Source organism: Rhinolophus ferrumequinum, chromosome 13 (assembly GCF_004115265.2).
Source record: "Rhinolophus ferrumequinum isolate MPI-CBG mRhiFer1 chromosome 13, mRhiFer1_v1.p, whole genome shotgun sequence".
In the NCBI taxonomy this organism is placed as follows: Eukaryota; Metazoa; Chordata; class Mammalia; order Chiroptera; family Rhinolophidae; genus Rhinolophus; species Rhinolophus ferrumequinum.
Window position 1 is genome coordinate 58,803,987 of NC_046296.1, and position 20,945 is coordinate 58,824,931.

The 20,945-nt window shown below is 38.2% G+C and overlaps 1 protein-coding gene across 1 annotated transcript; it reads left to right on the top strand.

The window, feature by feature from the left end:
* Positions 1-442: 442 nt before the first annotated feature.
* On the top strand, positions 443-18,182 carry LAPTM4A (lysosomal protein transmembrane 4 alpha). Its single transcript, XM_033125439.1, has 7 exons — positions 443-728; positions 9,298-9,418; positions 12,567-12,643; positions 12,747-12,869; positions 15,594-15,689; positions 16,407-16,505; positions 17,558-18,182. The coding sequence occupies exons 1-7, from the start codon at positions 618-620 to the stop codon at positions 17,630-17,632; spliced, it is 702 nt and encodes a 233-aa protein (XP_032981330.1). The 5' UTR covers positions 443-617; the 3' UTR covers positions 17,633-18,182.
* Positions 18,183-20,945: the final 2,763 nt, after the last annotated feature.

The following is a 20,945-nucleotide window of genomic DNA, read 5'->3' on the forward strand; positions in this document are numbered from 1 at the left end:
GCAAGGCCCCGGAGGGGGCATTAGCCTCGCCCCGCCCCCACAGGCACCACCCGGGCCAGCCTAATAATGCAGTTGCGCGCTAAGGTCACGTGAGCAGCTGCAGTCTTAGCACCTCCCAAGCAGTACGTGGCAAAGACGTCACTCAGAAAGGTCCTTCGTGCCTGCTTTCTGCCATCTACCCAACCCGTCTCTCCCTTTTCCCATTAAACGCGTCTTTTCTTGCTGCTCTCGTCTGTGGGACGGTAAACTACCCGTCAACCCCCAAACCGAACTATTGTAGGCCTCCAAGCCAGCCCTTGCCCTCACTTAAGAGGTGGGGATCCCGTAACACTGACGCGAGTTGCACTTCTGATTGGATGTGACACCTTGCCAATCTCCGAGTTTTTCCAATCTGGGGCGGAGTCCCCCGAGGAAGAGGGTTAAGCCGAGGTCGCGCGAGAGCAGCGCTCGCCACTCAGTGCGCAGGTGCGAAGGAGCTGGCTGGGTCCTGGGCCGTGGGCGGGCTTGAAGACGCGTAGTTTGGCTTTGAACACAGTGACAGAGCTATCTGGGTTCAACCGCTGGGCGAAAAGCCTTTGTCCGGGGCCCGGCCGAGAACAAGGCCCGCGAGATTCCCAATGGTGTCCATGACTTTCAAGCGGAGCCGCAGCGACCGGTTCTACAGCACCCGGTGCTGCGGCTGTTGCCATGTCCGCACCGGGACGATCATCCTGGGGACCTGGTACATGGTAAGGGCGGGCCGGCGGGGCGGGAGGGTACGGCCCTGGGGGGGAATGCGCATGAGCGGGAGATGGGGGTGCCGGGTCTGAGAGGGAGTGTTCGCGGGAGGGGTGGGACTGAAAACGGGGTGTTGGGTGGGGCGGGAAGGCGTAGGCGAGCTTCTTTTTAGGGTGCTCTAACTTTGAGGGAGGAGACTGTCCAGGAACCGGAGTGGGGGTGGGTAGGAATGGGGAGAATTAGAGGAGAAAAGCGGGGTTGATAAAGGCGCTGGCGGTGAGGGTATTAGGTTTTGGTGGGGAGTTCTGGAAATTACTAGGTTTCACTTCTTTTTGTACTTCCGTGATCTGAAAGACTTCCCACCCCCCGTTCCTGGTCCCTGGAATTTTTTTTCCCTAACGAAACAATTAGGGACGGACCTTGAAAAATGCAGTCTAGTTTCGACGTTATGTCTTGCCTGAAAGGAAAGCAGGAGATCCAGTTTGCAACGCAGTCTGTGGTCCCTGGACCTTATTTGTTACAGTGTATTTGTAACGTAGGCAGGAAGGTCTCGGTTCTGAGTCTAGACAGTTCTCTCGGAGGCAATACCGTTTGTCATGATTTACACTCCATCTGCTTTTTCCTGGTTCAGCTATCCCCTGCACATTAGACGCTTTTCATATCAGACCCGTTCTGGTTTTTTTTTTTTCTGGTTTTTTTTTTTTATACTTTTAAATCTTTTTCACTTTTAAGAGACCTTTATTGAGAGTCTCTTCTATTCTGGGCCACATATGCTAGCCAGCGTTCCTTGGGTTTCCTTGCCATAACCAAGTTGACAATGTTACTGATTGATGGTTCTCTAGTAATAATACTTCTGATATTTCCTTATCATTTCCAGTATCCATACGCTTGGAAGCTAATTTGCCTGTGACTTCTACATATATGGTTCTGTTTAGGTAGTTTTACGTTATGATGACGTTCCAGAACTTTGACAACCTTCTCGTATTGTTGAACAAGAGACACTGTGAATTTTTTTGTGTATGTGTGGGAGGTTGTGGCATTAGTGTGCCTATGCCGTTTCTGATAACTTACATGGAAAGGGGAAGATCTTTATTGGATACGTCCTTTGTGCCTTCCTCTGTTCTCATTATTTCCCTACCCAGTGCCTTGAAATTATTACTGTTTGACAAACACCAGATGGGAATCATCTTCAGTTATGAGATAGTGTTTCATGGCCCACCCCCAGGGAACTACTCAACCTCCACATTATTCTGGGCTGCCCTGTTTTTACAGTCATGCTTCATTAGTGTACCTTAAAAACAACAACAAAACTTAAATGTGTAGGCTTATTTGCTGGTTTCTAAGTTCATTTTAATATTCCCTGTACTTTTATATTCAGAAACATCGCCTTACTGGTATAGTTATATCACATTTCCCTGAAAAAGATTCCCTCTTGTTCTGTATTTTACTTGATTTGGAATACTGGACATCCATCAGTTAATGGCAATAACAGCATTGTATTTCTAACTTTCTTTTATTTCTGATCCATTTTGCTAAGGGCATGAGTCTTTAATGTCTTTTGTTTGTCCTTAGCTCTGCCTTCCTTCTCCTAAAGGAATAATTTACATCCTTAGTCCTCAAGTCTCTTACTCCACCCTGCTTCCTTCATCGCTAGAAGATGACGTCCCTTCTTAACTGAGGGTAAGAGTCCAGTAGCTTGGGACTCTTGCGTGCAAACCCAGTCTTCCTGTTTCTTCTCAGATCCTTCTCTCCAGTAACAGAACAAAGGATTTCTAACTCCTCTGGAAGAAATAATCACCATCCCAGTTTCAAGCATCTGAGTATAATTGGCTGTTTTTCTTTCCAAGGCACACTTTTTTTTTCATGCTGTGGGCTCAGCTCATAAAAAATGAAAAGAAAAGAATAGTAGGGAAACGGGAGTTATAAACAGCAAAACTCAAAATGCAGGGAGAGAAACTTTACTAACTATATTTATTCTCCCAGAATAGGGAGCAAGGAGTTTAAATCTATTGCCCCATGGAAGCACTTGATGAGGAAACATTTCACATATCTCCTTTCTCCATGCTTTAACCATAGCAGTTCTTACTTGGCATGAACTTTTCTGGCTAGTAGAACATTATAAGCTGCTTAAATCAGTTAATCTGAAATTAAGGGATTTATTGATCATCTGTAATAGAAAAGGCTGTGGTGGAATATGAAAAGAGTAAATCACAGGAACCATGTGTCATTCATCTTTTATATTATAGACGTTCTCAAATATTTCTTGGCTTGAACATGGCATCTGCCGTTAAGATATGTATAGTATTACAGAGAACTTTCGAGTACAGATACGAAAATGAAACTCATGGTATATTAACAAGGGAGAAGGAGAAGATAATCAGTAACATCAGATTCTAATCAGATTAAGAACTTGAAAAGGCCATTGGTTCCGTTAATTACAATATTGCTGGTGATTTTAAAAGTGTGGCTTCAGTACCATAGCAAGATAAGGAGTAACTGGGGAGACTTGTAACATTTAGAAAACAAGACCACCTAGGCAAAGTGTAGTATAGTATCTCTAAACAAAGAGGATTTGTCCAGAAAGTGCTTTTTGTTGCCGGAAGCTTCTTTACTAAGGCGGGAAACAATAGTGGAGTGAATGAGGTAGAAGGTCACTTCCCTGTCTAACTACCTTGTCAAGATACTCGCCTCTATTCCAGGAAGGAGATATTTATGATTCTCTTTAGATTGCCTCTGGGTAGGTTTGGAACCTGGACATGCTGCCCTCCTGCCTGCTGGGCCCAGATACCATATCAGTGACTTTGTATCGGATACAGTGTCATTGCCTTCTAGCAACTGCTTCTACCAGTGTAGTGTTAAGGTGATTGTGACACTGTATACTAAAGTATTAATTGTATGGTATTAAACAGTACAGTGGGATATAGAGAAGCCAGCCTGGTTCTATGCACCAGGCCTCTGTTGGCCATTGGCATTTCAGAATTGAATGAAGCGTGCCGGACTTACTAATACCTGGTTATGTAATATATGAAGTTTCCGAGGGAGCTCCAGTTTAAATTGTGGCATTCCTTAAATTGCTTTCTCTATTATTTATTTAAAATTTTGAAGCCAGATGATTTTAAATAATGGTTTCCTATATGGTCTAATTAACACGTAATGTTTATTGAATGACTGAAAATGGGCTTAAAATTCTTTGCAGGAGATGTCCTCTTTCATGATAATGGTGTACTATAAGAAAGCATTTTGAGCTGCTTTTGGAATAATTTAGGTCTTGGAAAGATTTAATATATGGCTAATTTTTCATGAGTGTCTCAATCATAAACATACGGCTATTTTTCATGAGTGTCTCAACCATAAACAATCTAAAGTTAGGTAGCTGGGAGAGAAGTAAAGACAGGTTTCCTCAAGCTGTATTCCTTTACAGCCCTCACACCTGACTTCTTTAAATCACTATAGCTTGTTTATATTTCAAAGTTAGTATCTTTCCCCAAATACATTGTCCTGTGCCTCAGTGCCTTTGCATATGCTATTCCTTCTCCATGAAATGATTTTCTCCCACCATGTCACTTTAAAGAAACTTTATTAAGGAAAATTCCAAATACACAAATATACACAAAATTTACTCTCACCCAGCTTCAGCCATTATTAACATTTTGCCATTTCCGGCTAATTTTTTAGTGGTTAGCTTACAGGTTTCCTTGCTTCCCAGCCAGAGGGATCTGGCTTCCTCACTGTGTACTTAGATGAGTTTCTACATACCTCTATACATGTACTTTTATTTTTTAAGATTTTTATTAACATATAGCTAACGTACAGTATTATGTTAGTTTTAAGTATACAGCGTAGTTATTCAACATTTATATACCTACAGAAGTGATCACTGACAAGTCCAGCAACCATCTGACACCGTACTATGCTATCACAATATTATTGACTATATTGCCCATGCTGTACCTTATATCAGGTGTACAGCATAGTGGTTAGACATTCATATAGTTTAAGAAGTGATCCCCCTGACTAATCTAGTACCCACCTGGCACTATACATAGTTGTTACCATATCATTGATTATATTCCTTATGCTTTGATTTACATCCCGTTGACTATAACTTCCAATTTGTATTTCTTAATCCCTTCACCTTTTCACCCTGCCCCTAACCCGCTTTTTAAAATAGTACTTATTATATATTAGTATAATTATCTTCTTTTCTCCCACACAAGATGTTCTTTTTCAGGAAGGAAGGTGATACGTCTTACTCTATAAAATGTGTATATAACTAACTTAACTAATTAGAACATTTGAAGTATTCGTTAGGTATTTGTTAAGTGAATTGTCTCCTCCCCCCCAAAAAAAACGGTAGGAATAACTCATTTGTAATTGCGCATAAGGGCAAACAACAAAAATACATATAATATACATTTATTGTAATTTAAATTTTATAATTGAATTTTAAAGTAGTCTCTTTTGATCTTTATCTGATGACAGTTCTTTGCTGACTTGGGAGTGGTAGGCTGGCTCCCTGTGGATCCCCCTTTCTCTGCCTCTGAGACCCAGGATGTCCCTAAGCAAACATTGTTTTAATTATAGTCTCAGCAGATACTGGGTTATGGCAAAATATGCTGTGGGAAAACTAAAGAATAATAATTAAAAACCAAAAACTAGTCCACAAAAGAATCTTCTGAGATGAATGTAGCAGTGAAAAGAGAAAGCAAAGAGGAATTACTCTCCCAAGGCTGAGTGCTCCTATGGATCTGATTCTGTTTCTTTGTAACAAGCGAAATTGTTGCATCTGGCTTTTGTTGTTTATATAGGGTATGCAAAAGGCTTTCAAAAATAATGCAAACCATACTGTTTGACCCACCAAATGTACGGTAGCATTCCCAAATTGAGTGGTGTGTCCATTGTCTGTGCAATTAACTTATTTACATAGTTGCTGCATTCTGTACCTCTCCATATTACTAGGTTTAGAAGTTAACTATTTTTATTACATTTTTATTAAATTTCTTTGTTAAGTACAAGAAAAGGAAAAAAGAATTGGGAATAAATATTCTGGAATTGGATGCAGTTGCTATTTTAAGAGAAATTTTATATTGCAGGACTAAAGTCAGTTTTATGTATTTTTTGAAAAATGCTACATGGGACTTAGTATAATAGAAGTACCAACGGTAATCAAAAGTGAATAGCAGGACCTGTATTTGAGCACAGGATAGGTGCACAGTGGTGAATCTTAAGATCACAAGGATAGGTTGTCCAGATTAATGCTTTAAAATGTAAGCTGGGGTTCTAATGAAACATGGTTACCTAATGGAGTACAGGTAACCCCCGTATAACACGGTTGTTAGGTTACTAAAAATGCCCTGTTATACGAAACTAAGAACTAGTACAAAAAAGGGGGTTAGTTTCCAAAAATTAAAAAAACATACTATTATATTTTTATAATTAGGAGAAATATCTGTATTAAAGCAACTTTCACCAAAAGTATATTAACATGTATTAAATAATGTTTTTTTCATCATCACTGCTAAGCACCATTAACGGAGGGCGTTTTCTTTTTGACAAGATACCTTCATCCTCTGAACTTTCTTCAGCATTATCTTCTATTCTGTACTTTTTGCAAAAAATCTGTTATTTTTAGATTGCTTTTAGCTGAGAGATCTTTATAAATTTCATTATATGGTGCTAAGCATTTGTGAAGTTCTCTCTTGAACTTTGTGGATTTAAAATTCTAATAAATTTTAAAATTCTGCAGTCAAATCTGATACGACATCCATACTCGAATGAAAAATTTCAAATGCGGTATCTTTTGCTCTTAAAAGCTTTTATTATGTTCTGTGTTGTTCGGGGATTTCTCTAATTCTCAAACCATGTTCTAGGATGCCGTGTTGTACGAGGGTTTTCCCCAATTCTCGAACCGTGTTAGAGCGAAACCATGTTACAGAAGAGCAGTGTTATACGGGGGTTACCTGTATAAATAACTCAATGAAGATTTCAGAAATTGTGCGAGCTCTTAATGAAGTAACACTAAAATTCATTTTACCATTACTTAGTCCTTTTGATTAGACCTATGTTTTATTCAGATATATAATGTTTCAGTAGATATATTTGATTGTTCCAACAGTTAATTCACCTAATTGTATTAACTTATACATTACATACATTGGTCACACCCATTGCAGTGAAAATGGATGATTGAAAAATCAGCCTTCAACTGGCGAGCCACCTTGCAATGTGATTTTCCCTTGTAAACAAGGCCTTTCAGGATTGGAAGGATAAAGTACTTTGACTTTGAGCAGTGGAAGGAAAAAGGCATGTTACTGAACTTTATTTGGAGAGTGAAGTATAAATATTTTATAGCCTTAGATAATGGTTTCTTTTGGAAAGACCTCAAAATAGGAGTTGCTTAGGAATGGTTGTAAGTAGTTATGTAGTGCTAAGAAGCAGGATGTCTTAAAAAGAACCAGAGTTGTACCCTGGCTTCGTCCTTTCTCAGCTCAATGAACTTACACAAGTTATTTTTCTTTTCTGAACCTTAGTTTCCCCATCTGCAAATGGGCTTTAGTAATATTTACTTAATTTGAGTAAATAAGTGAAGTAACATATGTAAATATACTTGGTATATAGTGTGTATCCTTAGAAACATTGGTTGATTATGAATTTGACATTGCGACGTTGTTTAGATTACCCAACATTACCTTATTTAAAGATAAAACTTGGGCTGCTTGTCTTAGAGAATGTGTAGTGCCTTCAACTGATAAACACCTCTAGGAAAATTTAAGCCCTGAAAACTGTGTTATCCTTCAGGGTGGACAGGAAAGAGCTACAAAATAGAGCTTGTTTAAAATACTGATGATAAGGCCCAAATATCCCTTGAAAGTATCAAACATTCAGATTTTCAAAAAGGGGGGGAGGACAGATAACTGTGACAGGAAGCCTAACTCCAGTCCTAGGTGAGATTTCTTTTATCTAATCATTAATTAACAGGGCTGTTTTGAGCTCTTAAAGGAATTGGTGCTTCCTGGGCTACTGCAGGGACTGACAACTAGAGGCATTCCTTTTGAAATGGAATTACAGCCCCAGTAGACTAGGAAAATTCACCAGATATTATGGGATTTCAGCAAGATGTTTGCCAAAGTCTCAAGATGTTCGTCTGGACCAGATAAAGAATTTTATTTGAAGGTTGTTGATTTAGTTTGGACAGCCTCTGGCAGCTTTGTCCTTGGCCCTGTTCTCTTGCTGGTAGTGACTTAGAGATGGAGATACTGATTGCACGCTGATTACTGTTTATATTTTCAAATGCAGGAAACAGAGACAGAGAGAGGAAATCTGTAGGGTGTCAGAATCTAGATCGAGAAAATCTTGACAAGCAAGAATGTAATAATGAAATTTGATTGCACATACTTGAGGGCTTATGTTTGGGCCTCTGAATGATCTGTGCAGATACAGGTGGTAGCTTAACAGGATCGAGTGAAAAAGAATTAGGGGCTTTAGGGAGTCACTCCCATGTGACATTAAAAAATTTTATGAAGCCAGTTTGATTTCAGGCTGCATTAATTGAAATTTTATAGCCAGGATGTGGGAACTGAGACTCTGGTGTGTTCTCTCCAGGCCGATTTTTTGCTCATTTCAATAGTATGACCAACAAACTGGAGCATAGAGGAAGTAGGGAGGTAGCTGGACAGTGTGCTAGTGGGAGAAACGGTACCTGAGTGTGTGTTCTAGGGAAAAAAAACAGTATTTGGAGGCACATGTCAGCAGCCCTTAGGTGTTAGAGGAGCACTTACTCCTCTGAGGGGGACCCGATTATCTCAAAAGGTAGAGTTAATACTAGTAGGTGAAAGTCAAGTGACACAGTCAAAATCTGGGAGTCTTTAGCGCGTTTTAGTCTTTAAAGCATTAGTCAAGAGGAAATAGTTCTCCATCGCTGGATAGGAGACACTGTAGAGGACTTGGGGCTTACTTATCTGATGGATCATTATATGTTCATCTAATGGATGTTACATTTATCTGATGGATAAGTATATTGGATGAACTGTTTTCTTCTAATCCAGAAATTCTGAGATTGGTATATAAATAAATACGTGATTGTGAACATGAACAATTTGTAATGATTCCCTATTTTTAATTGTTGCCCTGTTTTATTCTGTTGTATTGAATCAAACAAATCAATCAGTCATCTTTTCTCTGAAACAATTAAGTTTATACTTTAACTTTATGAGACATTATTTGAAAAGCATTCTTAGGGGTGGCCGGTTAGCTCAGTTGGTTAGAGCGCAGTGCTCTTAACAACAAGGTTGCTGGTTCGATCCCCACATGGGCCACTGTGAGCTGCATCCTCCACAACTAGATTGAGACAACTGCTTGACTTGGAGCTGATGGGTCCTGGAAAAACACACTTAAAAAAATAAATAAAAGTTAAAAAAAAAAGTATTCTTATAGTGGTATTGTGTACTATTTTACCCTACAGGTAGTCTCCTATTTTATGTCTTCAAGTAAACAATTTTAAATATTCAAAGATATGTAAAGATTGTGTTGAAGACTGCCTCTTGATTAATCATATAATTAATAAAATACTATCTTTCACAGGTGGTGAACCTATTGATGGCAATATTGCTTACTGTGGAAGTAACTCATCCAAACTCAATGCCAGCTGTCAACATTCAGTATGAAGTCATTGGCAATTACTATTCGTCTGAGAGAATGGCTGGTATGCTTTTAGTAGAAAATATCTCCTGCTAATTACACACAGACTTGTTATTTAGAAGAGGACTAATTAAATTATGTATTAAGTTATAATACTTGCTGAGGTAGAAAAGTGTTTTTTTGGATTTTTCAAAGCTACTCAGGATTATAATGGAGCATTTCTAGCCAGAAAATGTCATGGGCTAGTAGAAAACTTTTGAGAAATTGGGATTGTATACTTTGACTCCTGTTGGGTACTGTGGAGCTAAGAGGGAAAGAAAGAATTACAAAAAGACTGTAATGAGGCTGTAGTAGATGGTGGGAGATTTGCTCACGGGACAAATAGACGTACAGTAAAATGTAAAATATGAATTATTTGAATATTTGGTGATATCTTTTGCTCAGGGTCATAATTCTAAATGTATTTCTATTGTTTAGATGAACAAAGACTTGACATTAGAGTTAAAAATAGAGTAACCCTAGGACATTCATGGCAATTAACCTTTTTAAACCTATTTTTTCCTTTAGCAGTATTTTCATTATTTATCTTTCTCTAAAATACAGGTGCAGAAAAATTCTAGTTAAAATATTATATTATTATAAATTATGTTAGAAATTTAATACTTGAACAGAAAATTATGCCTCAGACTTTTCAGTGTGAACAGTTTCTATATGTTGATTTTTTTTAAAAATTGCACTTCAGAAAAATGTTCCCAGTTCACATGTACATATTTATAATATTAAAGGATCTTAATTATCATTTTTAGATTTATTAGCTTTTATTACAAAGTTCTATGCTTCATTACATTTATGACCTGTTCTGATTCATTTATGAAGTTGGTTTTTTTTTTTTTTTTTTTTTTAATTTGGTTGTTAATTCAAATGATTCGTTGTCCCACAGGGCTAACTTCTGTTTCTAGGAGACAGGTAGAATTTTTTGATCATCGGTCATACATTATGTGAAAACACTTAACAGCAGTTCACACTGTGTTTTCTAAAGTGCTTTTTGTTTTCAAGAGTCTCCTGATTGTCTTTTCAAATATAATATAATCCTTTAATTTTGTTGTCAAATGTGATAGAAAAAAATACCAAGAACATATTTGAAACGTCCCATCTGGCATTTGTTTTTTTCTGAGTAGTCTGTTTTTATTTAAAAACCAAAATAGAAAAAAAACAAAAAAAACAAAATCGAACAACAACATTTTAGCTTCTAATTGCTGTTTTAGTATTTACAAAATTTTACTTTAGGCTGTAAAATGTTAATGTCAGCATTTTCCACTGTCATGTATATTTCTCTTAAAATTGAGGTACATAGAAACATTTAGGGTTGTTGAGAGTCTTTGAGATTACTTGGGTGTACGTCTGGCTCCAAGGCTGGCTAGATGCAGGGATGAAGTCACAACTGTTGCATGTTGCATGAGTATTGTGACTGCTGTCGAGAGAATTGGATGGATTCATTATTAATTTTTGTTGATTATGATCAACAAAAGGCTACAAAAGCCCTTGTTGTTGGCAGAATGTAAAAATACATAGTTCTTGGTCATGTGATAGTTTGTGTTTTCTAAGGAAGTTGAACTTTGCCTTTCCCACTATCTTGTATTATAATGGCAAGTTAATTTTCTGATCATTGGCCTGATGGTTGATTTTAAATAATAAGGTTTGTGACTAGTTTATTTTTAATCAACTAGAAAGGATATGACAATCAGTATACTATATGAAATACTTCTGCAACATATGCAAGCTGTTCTTCAAATATGAATTTACCCTTACTTATACTCACCTTGGGAATGGGTAAACACTTGGGGGTCCCCTAAAGGAGGTTCCTAAATGTGTTGGTGGATGGAAACCTGAGGTTCATATCTGGGCCTCTAGCCTTCATATTTTGTTTGCTTTATTGATTCACACATACTGGAATATCTCTTGTTCCAGCGTTACATGTATTTTCCCACCTGCCACCTGATTTCTCCGCATTTTGTTATTTGTTGCTCCAGTGGAAGACGTTGAACTTCACTTTATTTCAATAATTTAAGAAATCGAAATAAATGTGTAGTCATCCGTAACAGATTCTTAAAAGCTGATTGTTTGAATTACAAAGTTTTCTTCCAAGTTTGATAGTACCTATCCTGTCCTGTTTGAGTTCATATTTTACTGAATTCCTCCCTCTAAGTGCCATTTTACACGGTGCTGCGGGAGGGAAGTCCTTCACGTCGAGCTGTCCCGTATCCTCTAGCGAAGTTTAAAGAGGGCTGTTCTTACTTACTTAGTGCCAAATATCAATGGTGTTTGTATTGCCAAGTGAAAAGATGATACATAACATTTATCCAGTGTTGTGAATATTCAGCAGTTCTAATTGTTCATCATTATTAGTACCCTTCAGGTTCTTAATACTGACCCCGAGTCTCAGATTCAACTTTAGATTTGTGCTAAGAAACTCAACACGTGGTTTATAGTATTGTTTGAGATTACTTGGGTGTTTTGTAAGGAAATTAGTGAACATGGATTAATGTAGAGAAAAGGAACAACCTCTGACAATGAGTCGAGGAACAAACAAGAAAATGGACCTGTGTATAGCAGAGAGGCCAAGGTGAAGGGATGTGGAGTGTTGCGTTTGGGTGTTGGGATCGGGAGAGGGGATTAATGGAGAACCTTGAATTTCAGATTATGTATTTTATCTAAGGCAAGAGGGCGCATCTGTAGCATCCTGTGTTTAATACATTTGTCTTTTAAGCAAATAACCAGCCTTTTCTTCCAGATGAACCCTGCTCGTCTCACAAGACCCAACTTGGGTTATTTCTTTTTTATTTTTTTCCTGATTCTCCAGGCAAAGCTAATTGTTTCTGCTTCTGTCGTAGCACTTGCCACATTGGATTATAATTATCTATTTGGAGGTCTTCAGACTCTTAGACTCTGGGCAGAGATCTAATAAGTGTGAGTTGTAGCAGTTTAACAAACAAGAAAAACAAAGGCGTGAATTTCTTAAGCTTCATTACTTAATGCAGAGGCAGATTTTTTGTTTGTTTGTTTTTACCCTCTTGGCTTTAGACTTTTTCATAGTCAATCTTGAAATTGCTTAGATGTTTTTAAGCTAGTTTTAAAATGTTACTTTGTCGTGAAGAGTTTTGTTCTTTTTACATAAGTAGCTTAACTAGATCTTTGTTTTTTTGTTTTCTTAGATAATGCCTGTGTTCTTTTTGCTGTCTCTGTTCTCATGTTCATAATCAGTTCAATGCTGGTATATGGAGCAATTTCTGTAAGTATCCTGTTTTCACCTTTTGGAGTTTGATCTTTACGGAGTGGTGCTTAGTAATTTCATACACGTGATGTGACATTGTACTTGTTATTTTTTCCTTCAGTATCAAGTGGGTTGGCTTATTCCGTTCTTCTGTTACCGGCTTTTCGACTTCGTTCTCAGCTGCCTGGTTGCTATCAGTTCACTCACTTATTTACCAAGAATCAAAGAATATCTGGATCAATTAGTAAGTGTATACACTAAATAAACTAAATTTTTTCCATTTTAAGTAAAATATTTAAATTTAAATTCTGAGTCAGCTTTAGGTACTATTTTAACCTACCCTATTTATTTTTTAAAGTGTCCTAAAATAATATCATTACTGTTAATTACCATGTTGAAACCAGTGAGGTAAAAATAGGATTATTTTCTTACCATACCATTTGGATAATCCAATATTCAAAGTCCCTAAAGATGGAAATCACAGAATTTAAGGAGTAGTTCAACTTTTGTTTTGAGTATAAGTATTAGCTTTTTGTTTTTGCAGGCATCAGTAGCATTTACCACGTTTTCCCGAAAATAAAACCTAGCTGGACCATCAGCTCTAATGCGTCTTTTGGAGCAAAAATTAGTATAAGATCCGGTCTTGTTTTACTATAAGGCCGGGTATAATATAATATGATATAATATGTAATAGATGTACTATAATATACCGGGTCTTATATAACATAAGACCCGGTTTTATATTAAATTTTGCTCCAAAAGACACATTAGAGCTGATTGTCCAGCCAGGCCTTATTTTCGGGGAAACGCGGTATATGAGTGTCTATTGTATTCTTCACTCTGTTCTAGGCAAACTGTTGGTGAATGGTATAGATATAAAGATAACTTCTCTCTCAAAGGAGTAAACCATGTATTTGGGGAGTCAAGACATAAAGGTGTTATCTATGCTAAGGAACTAGAAATGTCTCAGTACAGCAGTAAATGAGGAGCTTAGATTAAATACTGTATGATGGAGGGACGGGAACACTGGGCTGAAGCAAGGTCTGGATGGAGGGATGGGGTCCAGATGCATGAAAGTTCATTTCAAAAATACTGTCTTTTAGGAATTTTCTCCCCACTTTCAGATTTTCTTCTGCCTATTCCATTTTGCATACTACCAAATTGATCATTCATTCAAAAAACATGTGTTGATTACTTCTTATGTGCAAGGCTCTCTGCCTAGATCCTAGCGATACATGAGTAGAACTTACTTTCTAGTGAAGGAATTGGAAAACTGACAGTTACTGAATTAAAATTGTGAGAAAAGCTATGGGGGAAGTTTAGGCTGCTGCGTGAGTGGATCTTACACAGGATATCAGACCTGGGCTGGGAAGTGAGATTTCATTCCAAGAAGGAATTAAGATAGACAACGTACAGAAGAAAATGTTCCAGATAATAGAGACACCTTGAGGCAGGAAGGAACATGGTATAGTCAGGGGCCTAAAGATGACCATGGTGGCTGGCACACAGAGTAAGGGAGGGGAAGCGGCATGAGATGAGCTGGAGGGAAGTAGCTGGTGGCCTGCTCTGCAGCTTCCTAAGCATAGTTCTCTCTGAGCATGTCACCTCTGGCTGGGAAATTGGAAGCCTTCTCAATAAAATCCACAGCATTCCCCCATGAGCTGGTCCCTAATATTTATAGACAGAGGCTTAAAGAACAGTTTTGTCCCAGGGGAGCACTTCGCTAGGGTTTGCAGTTAGTGTGTGGATACTTACTTTTTTCTTTTTCTCTTTCTTTATTTTTGGTCCTTTGGGATTTCTTTGTGCTGCTTTTTTATAAAAATGTGATTATTTATGTTGGCATTTGTGTTGACATTTCTGTTAAATAAAGATGTAAGTTTAAAATTAAATGAGTTTTGTAGAAAAGCATGAAAGTTAATTTTTTACTACCCCTTTTATAGACCTCAGTGGTTTCTCCCCTGTTTTATTCACTTGGTCTCTCAGCCTGGAAGATATTTTCTGTGTTGGCCAGCTTATAAATGTGAAATTATTCTTTTGTGATACCTTTCTCCCTGAGCCTTGCTCAATTGTCTTGCACATAGTAAATGCTAAATAAATACTTGAATGAATATAGCTGATCCTTTTCAATAGAATATAGTGTATCTGCAGTAAATCACATAATCTTGCCTGGTTTCCTAACCAGGGGCATGGCATGCCTTCTTTTTGCTCCTTTCTGATGAGCATTGAGACTGACAATTGGCTTTAAAAAAAAATCATTTTCCCTGTATAGAACTAAATGTCCCATGGAACTTAGATAAATATCCGCACCTCCTGACAATGACTTAGTGACCCAGGGAAAATCTGGAGATAGTGTTTTCTAAAGGCCAGAAAAATGTACAACAGTGAAAAGTAAAGAGAAAATGAGCTCAATTTGGACTCTTAGGAGTATTCTGGGTATTCAAACAAATGTGTTTTAAGTGATAAATAGCATGCATTAATATTGACGAGGCTTAAAATACTTTGAGTTAAATTCTGTTTGTAAGTTTTTATCAGAAAATCAGTTCTGACTTTGGTGCCTTTTGTTTATATTCTTAATGTGCTCTCTAGATTATCACAAAGTACAAGTGCTGTGGCTGGATTTTAAGTGTGTGTATGTGTTTAATTAAACTTCATATATTTTAGAGCAATTTTAGGTTCACAGCAAAATTGAATGGAAAATACAGAGAGTTCCCATATACCCCCTGCATCTCCCAAACCTCCCCCACCATCCACATCTCAAACCACAGAGGTACATTTGCTACAGTTGTGAACCTACATTGACATGTCATTATCATCCAGTCCATAGCTTACATGAGGGCTCACTTGGTGTTGGACATCCTATAGATGTGGACAAGTGTATAATGTCACGTATCCATCATTGTATCATGTGAAATACTTGCAGTTCCCTAAAAAGCCTCTTTGCTCTGCCTCTTCATTCCTTTTGTTACAGCCTGATTTTCCTTATAAAGATGACCTCCTGGCTTTGGACTCCAGCTGCCTCCTGTTCATTGTTCTTGTGTTCTTTGTCTTATTCATCATTTTTAAGGTGAGTTGCTGATTAAATATTTGGGGGGCCATTTAGACTGACACTGTCCCTCTGAACCTTGTTACCTGTCTTCCTAGAATTCAGTAAGTGACAGTGTTGATTCTGACACAATAGTAGAGAGCCCCTAGGGAATATCCTCCCTCTTGTTTCCAGAGAGGGGTTGGAAATGCCAGGATCCTTCCTAAGTGTAAGGATTGTCATGTTTCTAGAGTGGTTCACGATTTGGATTGAGAATCTGTTAAAATTCCTAAGGATCAGAAACAGAATTTATTCTGCAGCACAGTGGTTATCTGGCCTGAATTGAAACCTCAACTCTGGTTTCTCTGTAAAATGATAATAAAACTTGTGACATTTAAATGAGAACAAGTGGGGAAAGGGCCTGACCTGTGCTTCTGGTAGGTAGGTCCAAATGGATGTCAGTTCCTTTCTCCAAGAGAAAATGTGAGGGAAAGCATTATAAGTCACCTTAATTTTAGAACAGGTATGTATAGATGACGTATTACAGAATTGTACACTTGAAACCTATGTAATTTTAATAACCATTGTTATCCCAGTAAATGTTAATTAAAAAAAAATTGTATTAGGTTGGTGCAAAAGTAATTGCGGTTTAAAAGGTTAAAAATAATTGCAAAAACTGCAATTACTTTTGCACCAACCTAGTAGAACAGTTAGTCTGTTGAGTTCTAGCATATATAAATTTCGTTTGTGCTCTTTTAGGCTTATCTAATCAACTGTGTTTGGAACTGCTATAAATATATCAACAACAGAAATACGCCCGAGATTGCTGTGTACCCTGCCTTCGAAGCACCTCCACAGGTGAATGACCTTCTAATATATTAAAACTTCGCTGGCCATTACTGATTATTCCCAAGAACCTGGATCTTGACTTTCTCTTGAGTGCTATGGCTATGGTTTAGGGCATGACTGGTTTGAATCCACAAGATTCAGGGTTTCCCTATTGGAATCCTGGGAACTTGGGCAAGAGAAACTCTGCACTGCTCATCTTATTCAGTTTGGCTGTTAGGTTTGATTTTTAAGTGGAACTTCAAGAGTGTTGCATTTTGGGAGAGATCAGACAGGAAACAGCAGTGTGTGACCCATGCCAGGTTCATGGCTTCTGGAACTTCTAAGGATGTAGGGGGTACCATCAGTTAAAGCTTGTGTTGCTTTCAAAAATTATCCATATGATCCAAAGGGGAAGCTGATTTTCTGTGGAGGAGATGAATTTACTGGGTTCCACGAATCTTTGGGAGGCTTACCTCTCAGGGCCCTCTAGTTGCTACTGTACTATTTTCCCAGGTTTTCACCATGTAGAATATATGTGGCCCATACAGGGCCAGCCTGTCACACTTGGAGTTACTTAAGTTAGAATGCCACTCTCCTACCTATAGATGTGCCCTTTACCCCAGAAGAAATGATACCTGATCCTTTGACTACAGATGATGATGAAATTCAGGCTCCAGCATTTATTGGAGGCTTCCTAAGCGTGGTTCAGTGGGCCCTTAACCTAGATCTGCAACCTCTGAGATGTAGTTGGTACTAGTACTTTATCAGTCACACCGGAAGGGGGAAGCAGTGGCACATGCTTCCTGCCAAGGTGTCCTGGTAGCTGCTCAGGGTCAGTTCGGAAGCACAGTTGTACCCTCTCTCCCCCTCTAGCAGTCTTGGATCAGTCATCTCACCTGAATGTAAAGTTCCAGGTTACTAGTCGTCTTTCCTCTTAGGAACTACTTAGCTACCAGTTTCTTCAGCTCACATCTCTGGGGGTTCATGTATTCCTGTACACGATGTAAAATCTGAAGGCTGAATTATTCCAGATAGGATTTTAAAGGAGAATGAAGTCTGACAGAATTTTTTTCTCTCTTCAGTATGTTTTGCCAACCTATGAAATGGCAGTGAAGATGCCTGAAAAAGAACCGCCACCTCCTTACATACCTGCGTGAAGAAACTCTGCTTTTGTCAATAAACCCTATACCAGCTTTTTGTCTTGTTTATTTTACAGAATATTGCAATACAGGGCTCTTCAAACTTGTTTGATATAAATGACATTTTCCTTTGTTTAAGCATTTATTTTCAAACACTAACAAGCTTTTTGGACATCTATTAAAAGTCAATTTTTGTTTTTGTTAAGTCTGTTATATTTTAGTAGTTTTTGAAGACAATCTAGGTTAAGCAAGAGCAAAGTGCCATTGTTTGCCTTTCATGGGGTTGGGGGGTGGGAACAGGGTATTCTCTACACATTTTCTTTTTTTAACTTCGCACTTTCTTTATATAATAGTTTGCATTTTGGTTATTTGGTGCCCTGGGGACTTCGAGGAAGGATGAAGTAAATATTCAGGGTGAGTGAGTTGGTTACAAGACCTGAAGTGTTGAGCTGTGAAAACGGAAAATATGTAACATTTTAATTGGACTGTAGAAGATGGTGGTTGCATGTTTCTAATTTGTATGTGTTTCCATCTTTGTGATAAGATGCTTTAATAAATCTCTTAAAATTTACTGTTGTCATTTTTAAAACTATTGCCCTTTTTTTGGTAGAAGAAACCTAACATTTTCCATTGCAATAAAAGATTGCCAGGGTTTTCGATACTTGGACAATACAACGCTAGGCTTTTCATTAGGAAGCATTTCTTTAATGCAGTAACTGAAGTATTGTTTCAAGTTGTGGGGAAGGTATTACTTGAATCACAGGCCAGAAATTAATATTGATGGTTTGATAGAAAAATTATATTGATGGCTAGAGTAGCAAGCTATATTTTTATGTCAAGATCATTTAGGTAGGCAATGAGTTCAAGAACAATTCATGTTAAAGTACATCAGTTGACCTCCAGAGGGGAAGCAAAGAGAAAGCAGAAGCAAATAGCAGCTTATTGACCCCACCTGAAAATATCGCACTTTTTCTCCTGAAAATACCGCACTTTGAATCATGCTAAGAATGCAGCTGTGGTGGCATTATGCACATCTACCATACATAAGGTCTGACAATTAAGTTCGCGAACTCATCCTCGAAAAAGTGCTGCATACCTCATTGCTGAATATCACTATGGCCACCTTCGAAGTATTCCCCTTGGGAAGCTATGCACCGATGCCAGCGCCTAGTCCACCCTTCAAAGCAGTTTTGGAACTCTTTCTGGAATGGCCATCAGAGCTGCCATCATATTACCCCTGACGTCCTGAATGTCATCAAAATGTCTTCCTTTCAATATTTCCTTTATCTTCGGGTAAAGAAAGAAGTCATTGGGGGCCAGATCAAGTGAGTAGGGAGGGTGTTCCAATGCAGTTATTTGTTTACTGGCTAAAAACTTCCTCCCAGACAGTGCCCTGAGAGCTGGTGCATTGTCGTGATGCAAGAGCCATGAAATACTGGTGAAAAGTTCAGGTCGTCTATAACTTTTTCACTCATCATTTTTAGCACTTCCGAATAGTGAACTTGGTTAACATTTTGTCCAGCTGATGCAAATTCATAATGAATAAGTCCTCTGATATCAAAAAAGGTTAGCAACATCGATACAAGGTCTCAAACTTAATTGTCAGACCTCATACGACACACTAAAAATATTTAAAGTTTTTAGTGAATTCTGTAAAAGGTCATTCTCTCCTTTGATCATTTGGCAAATGGGCTTTCAGTGAATCAGCTTTGAATAATGATTTGGTGAACTGACCTGCTTCCTTTTCTCTCCCTCCAGCAGTTAGGACGTACCTCCATTACAGCTCATGATATATTTGTATCTGTCCCTATTAGTCAAGAACTTGGAGATGAAACCGCCTACTTTTTACACCTTAGCAGTGATCTGCACAAAGCTGCTGGAGAGAGGGAGGGTAGTAAACATTCACTGAACAAAACAATTTGCACAAATTTTATACTGCCAATAGATTATTTTCAGTATGAATTGGGTATCTAAATGGAGGGCATAGCTTTCCTACGTTGAAAGGTTCTTGCATTAAGAAACCAAGAGATCTGCCTTTGATGAAGTGTACATTTTCTTCCCTCTGTTTGGTGGTGTACTAATCGCTCTGTTTTCCAGCCTGTGCCTAATTTGTTTGCAGTCGTCGTAGAACTTGGTTTTTGTTCTAAATCCAACTGTTCTAATGTTCCTTGTAAGCAAATGATAGGTGTGCCACTTTTAGGACTCGAGTTGGCCGAAAGAAAAAGTTGTACCTTTGCTTTTCTGAGGTTGCTTTGTGTTTCTATGAAAGTTAGGACTTCAAGTATGAGAAAATAATGTAGAAGCAAGATGAATAGTTGCCAAACAACATGGAGTTCAGGCACATGAGAGGCAGTATGGAGCTGATGGAATGAGCACAAGACCTGGAGTCAGAAGATTGAGATTCAATCCCTAATTTCACCATGCTGTTGTTCCCTCATCCTGGGAAATTGAACCTGGATCCGAGCTTCAGATTTTACCCCTGTAAAATCAAGAAGATGCAGACCGCTTCTCAGAGTTGTTCTTGGGATCAAGTGAGGTAACACATGGAAGGTTGGCAACCGTGAAGCACTGCAAATATTATCATGAGGGAGTGTGAGCAAGGAATGGCTAGAGGAAGGGCTGAAGAGGGAGAAGTGTTTGACCTGGAAACCGGAGAAAGGAACTGTTTTCTGGATTGTTAGAAAGGCGCTTTGTGTCTGTCATCATCCAGTTCGGTAGCTTAAAATCTGGACAAGTCATCAGGAAAGCTAATTCATATTCCTAGCCCTCTCACCTATTGAATGGTGTTAGTAAGTAACTCATTGAAAATGAGTGGCTGACCACATTCATTCCTGCTCTGATCGGAGACTTATTTTTGGTTAAACAATTATCTTTTGAAGAGAAAATAATTTAAAAACCGACATGTGTAACCACTTAGTTGCCATTTCTGGTGCTCTTCATTACTTTTGTAGGTCCACATTCCTACCTGTTCTCATTTTTCTTCTGGCAAAGGACATCTTTTAATGTTTTTTGTAGTGTGGTTCTGCTGCTGCTGAATTCTTTTGACTTTTGTATACCTGAAAATGTCTTTGTTTTACCTTTGTTTTCAAAAGATACTTGCCCTGGGTATAGAGTTCTGCGTCATCAAGGTTTTTTCATTCAGTACCATTGACTTCTTGTACACATTGTTTCTACTGAGAAATTTGCTGTTGTCCTTAACTTTGTTTCTCTGTTGGAACATTTTCTTTTCTTCTGGTGATTAAGAGTTGTTCGCTATCACTGGTTTTGAGCAATTTGTGATGTTCTTTGCACATTTAAAAAAATGTACAATGTAAACGGAACATACAACGTA

Bases quoted from the DNA above. Each gene is read 5' to 3' on its own strand.
- LAPTM4A (XM_033125439.1), top strand. From the start codon at position 618: ATGGTGTCCATGACTTTCAAGCGGAGCCGCAGCGACCGGTTCTACAGC. The intron at 12,644-12,746 runs GTAAGTATCCTG...TTTTTCCTTCAG, and splicing joins TGGTATATGGAGCAATTTCT to TATCAAGTGGGTTGGCTTAT. The intron at 16,506-17,557 runs GTGAATGACCTT...TTCTCTCTTCAG, and splicing joins CCTTCGAAGCACCTCCACAG to TATGTTTTGCCAACCTATGA.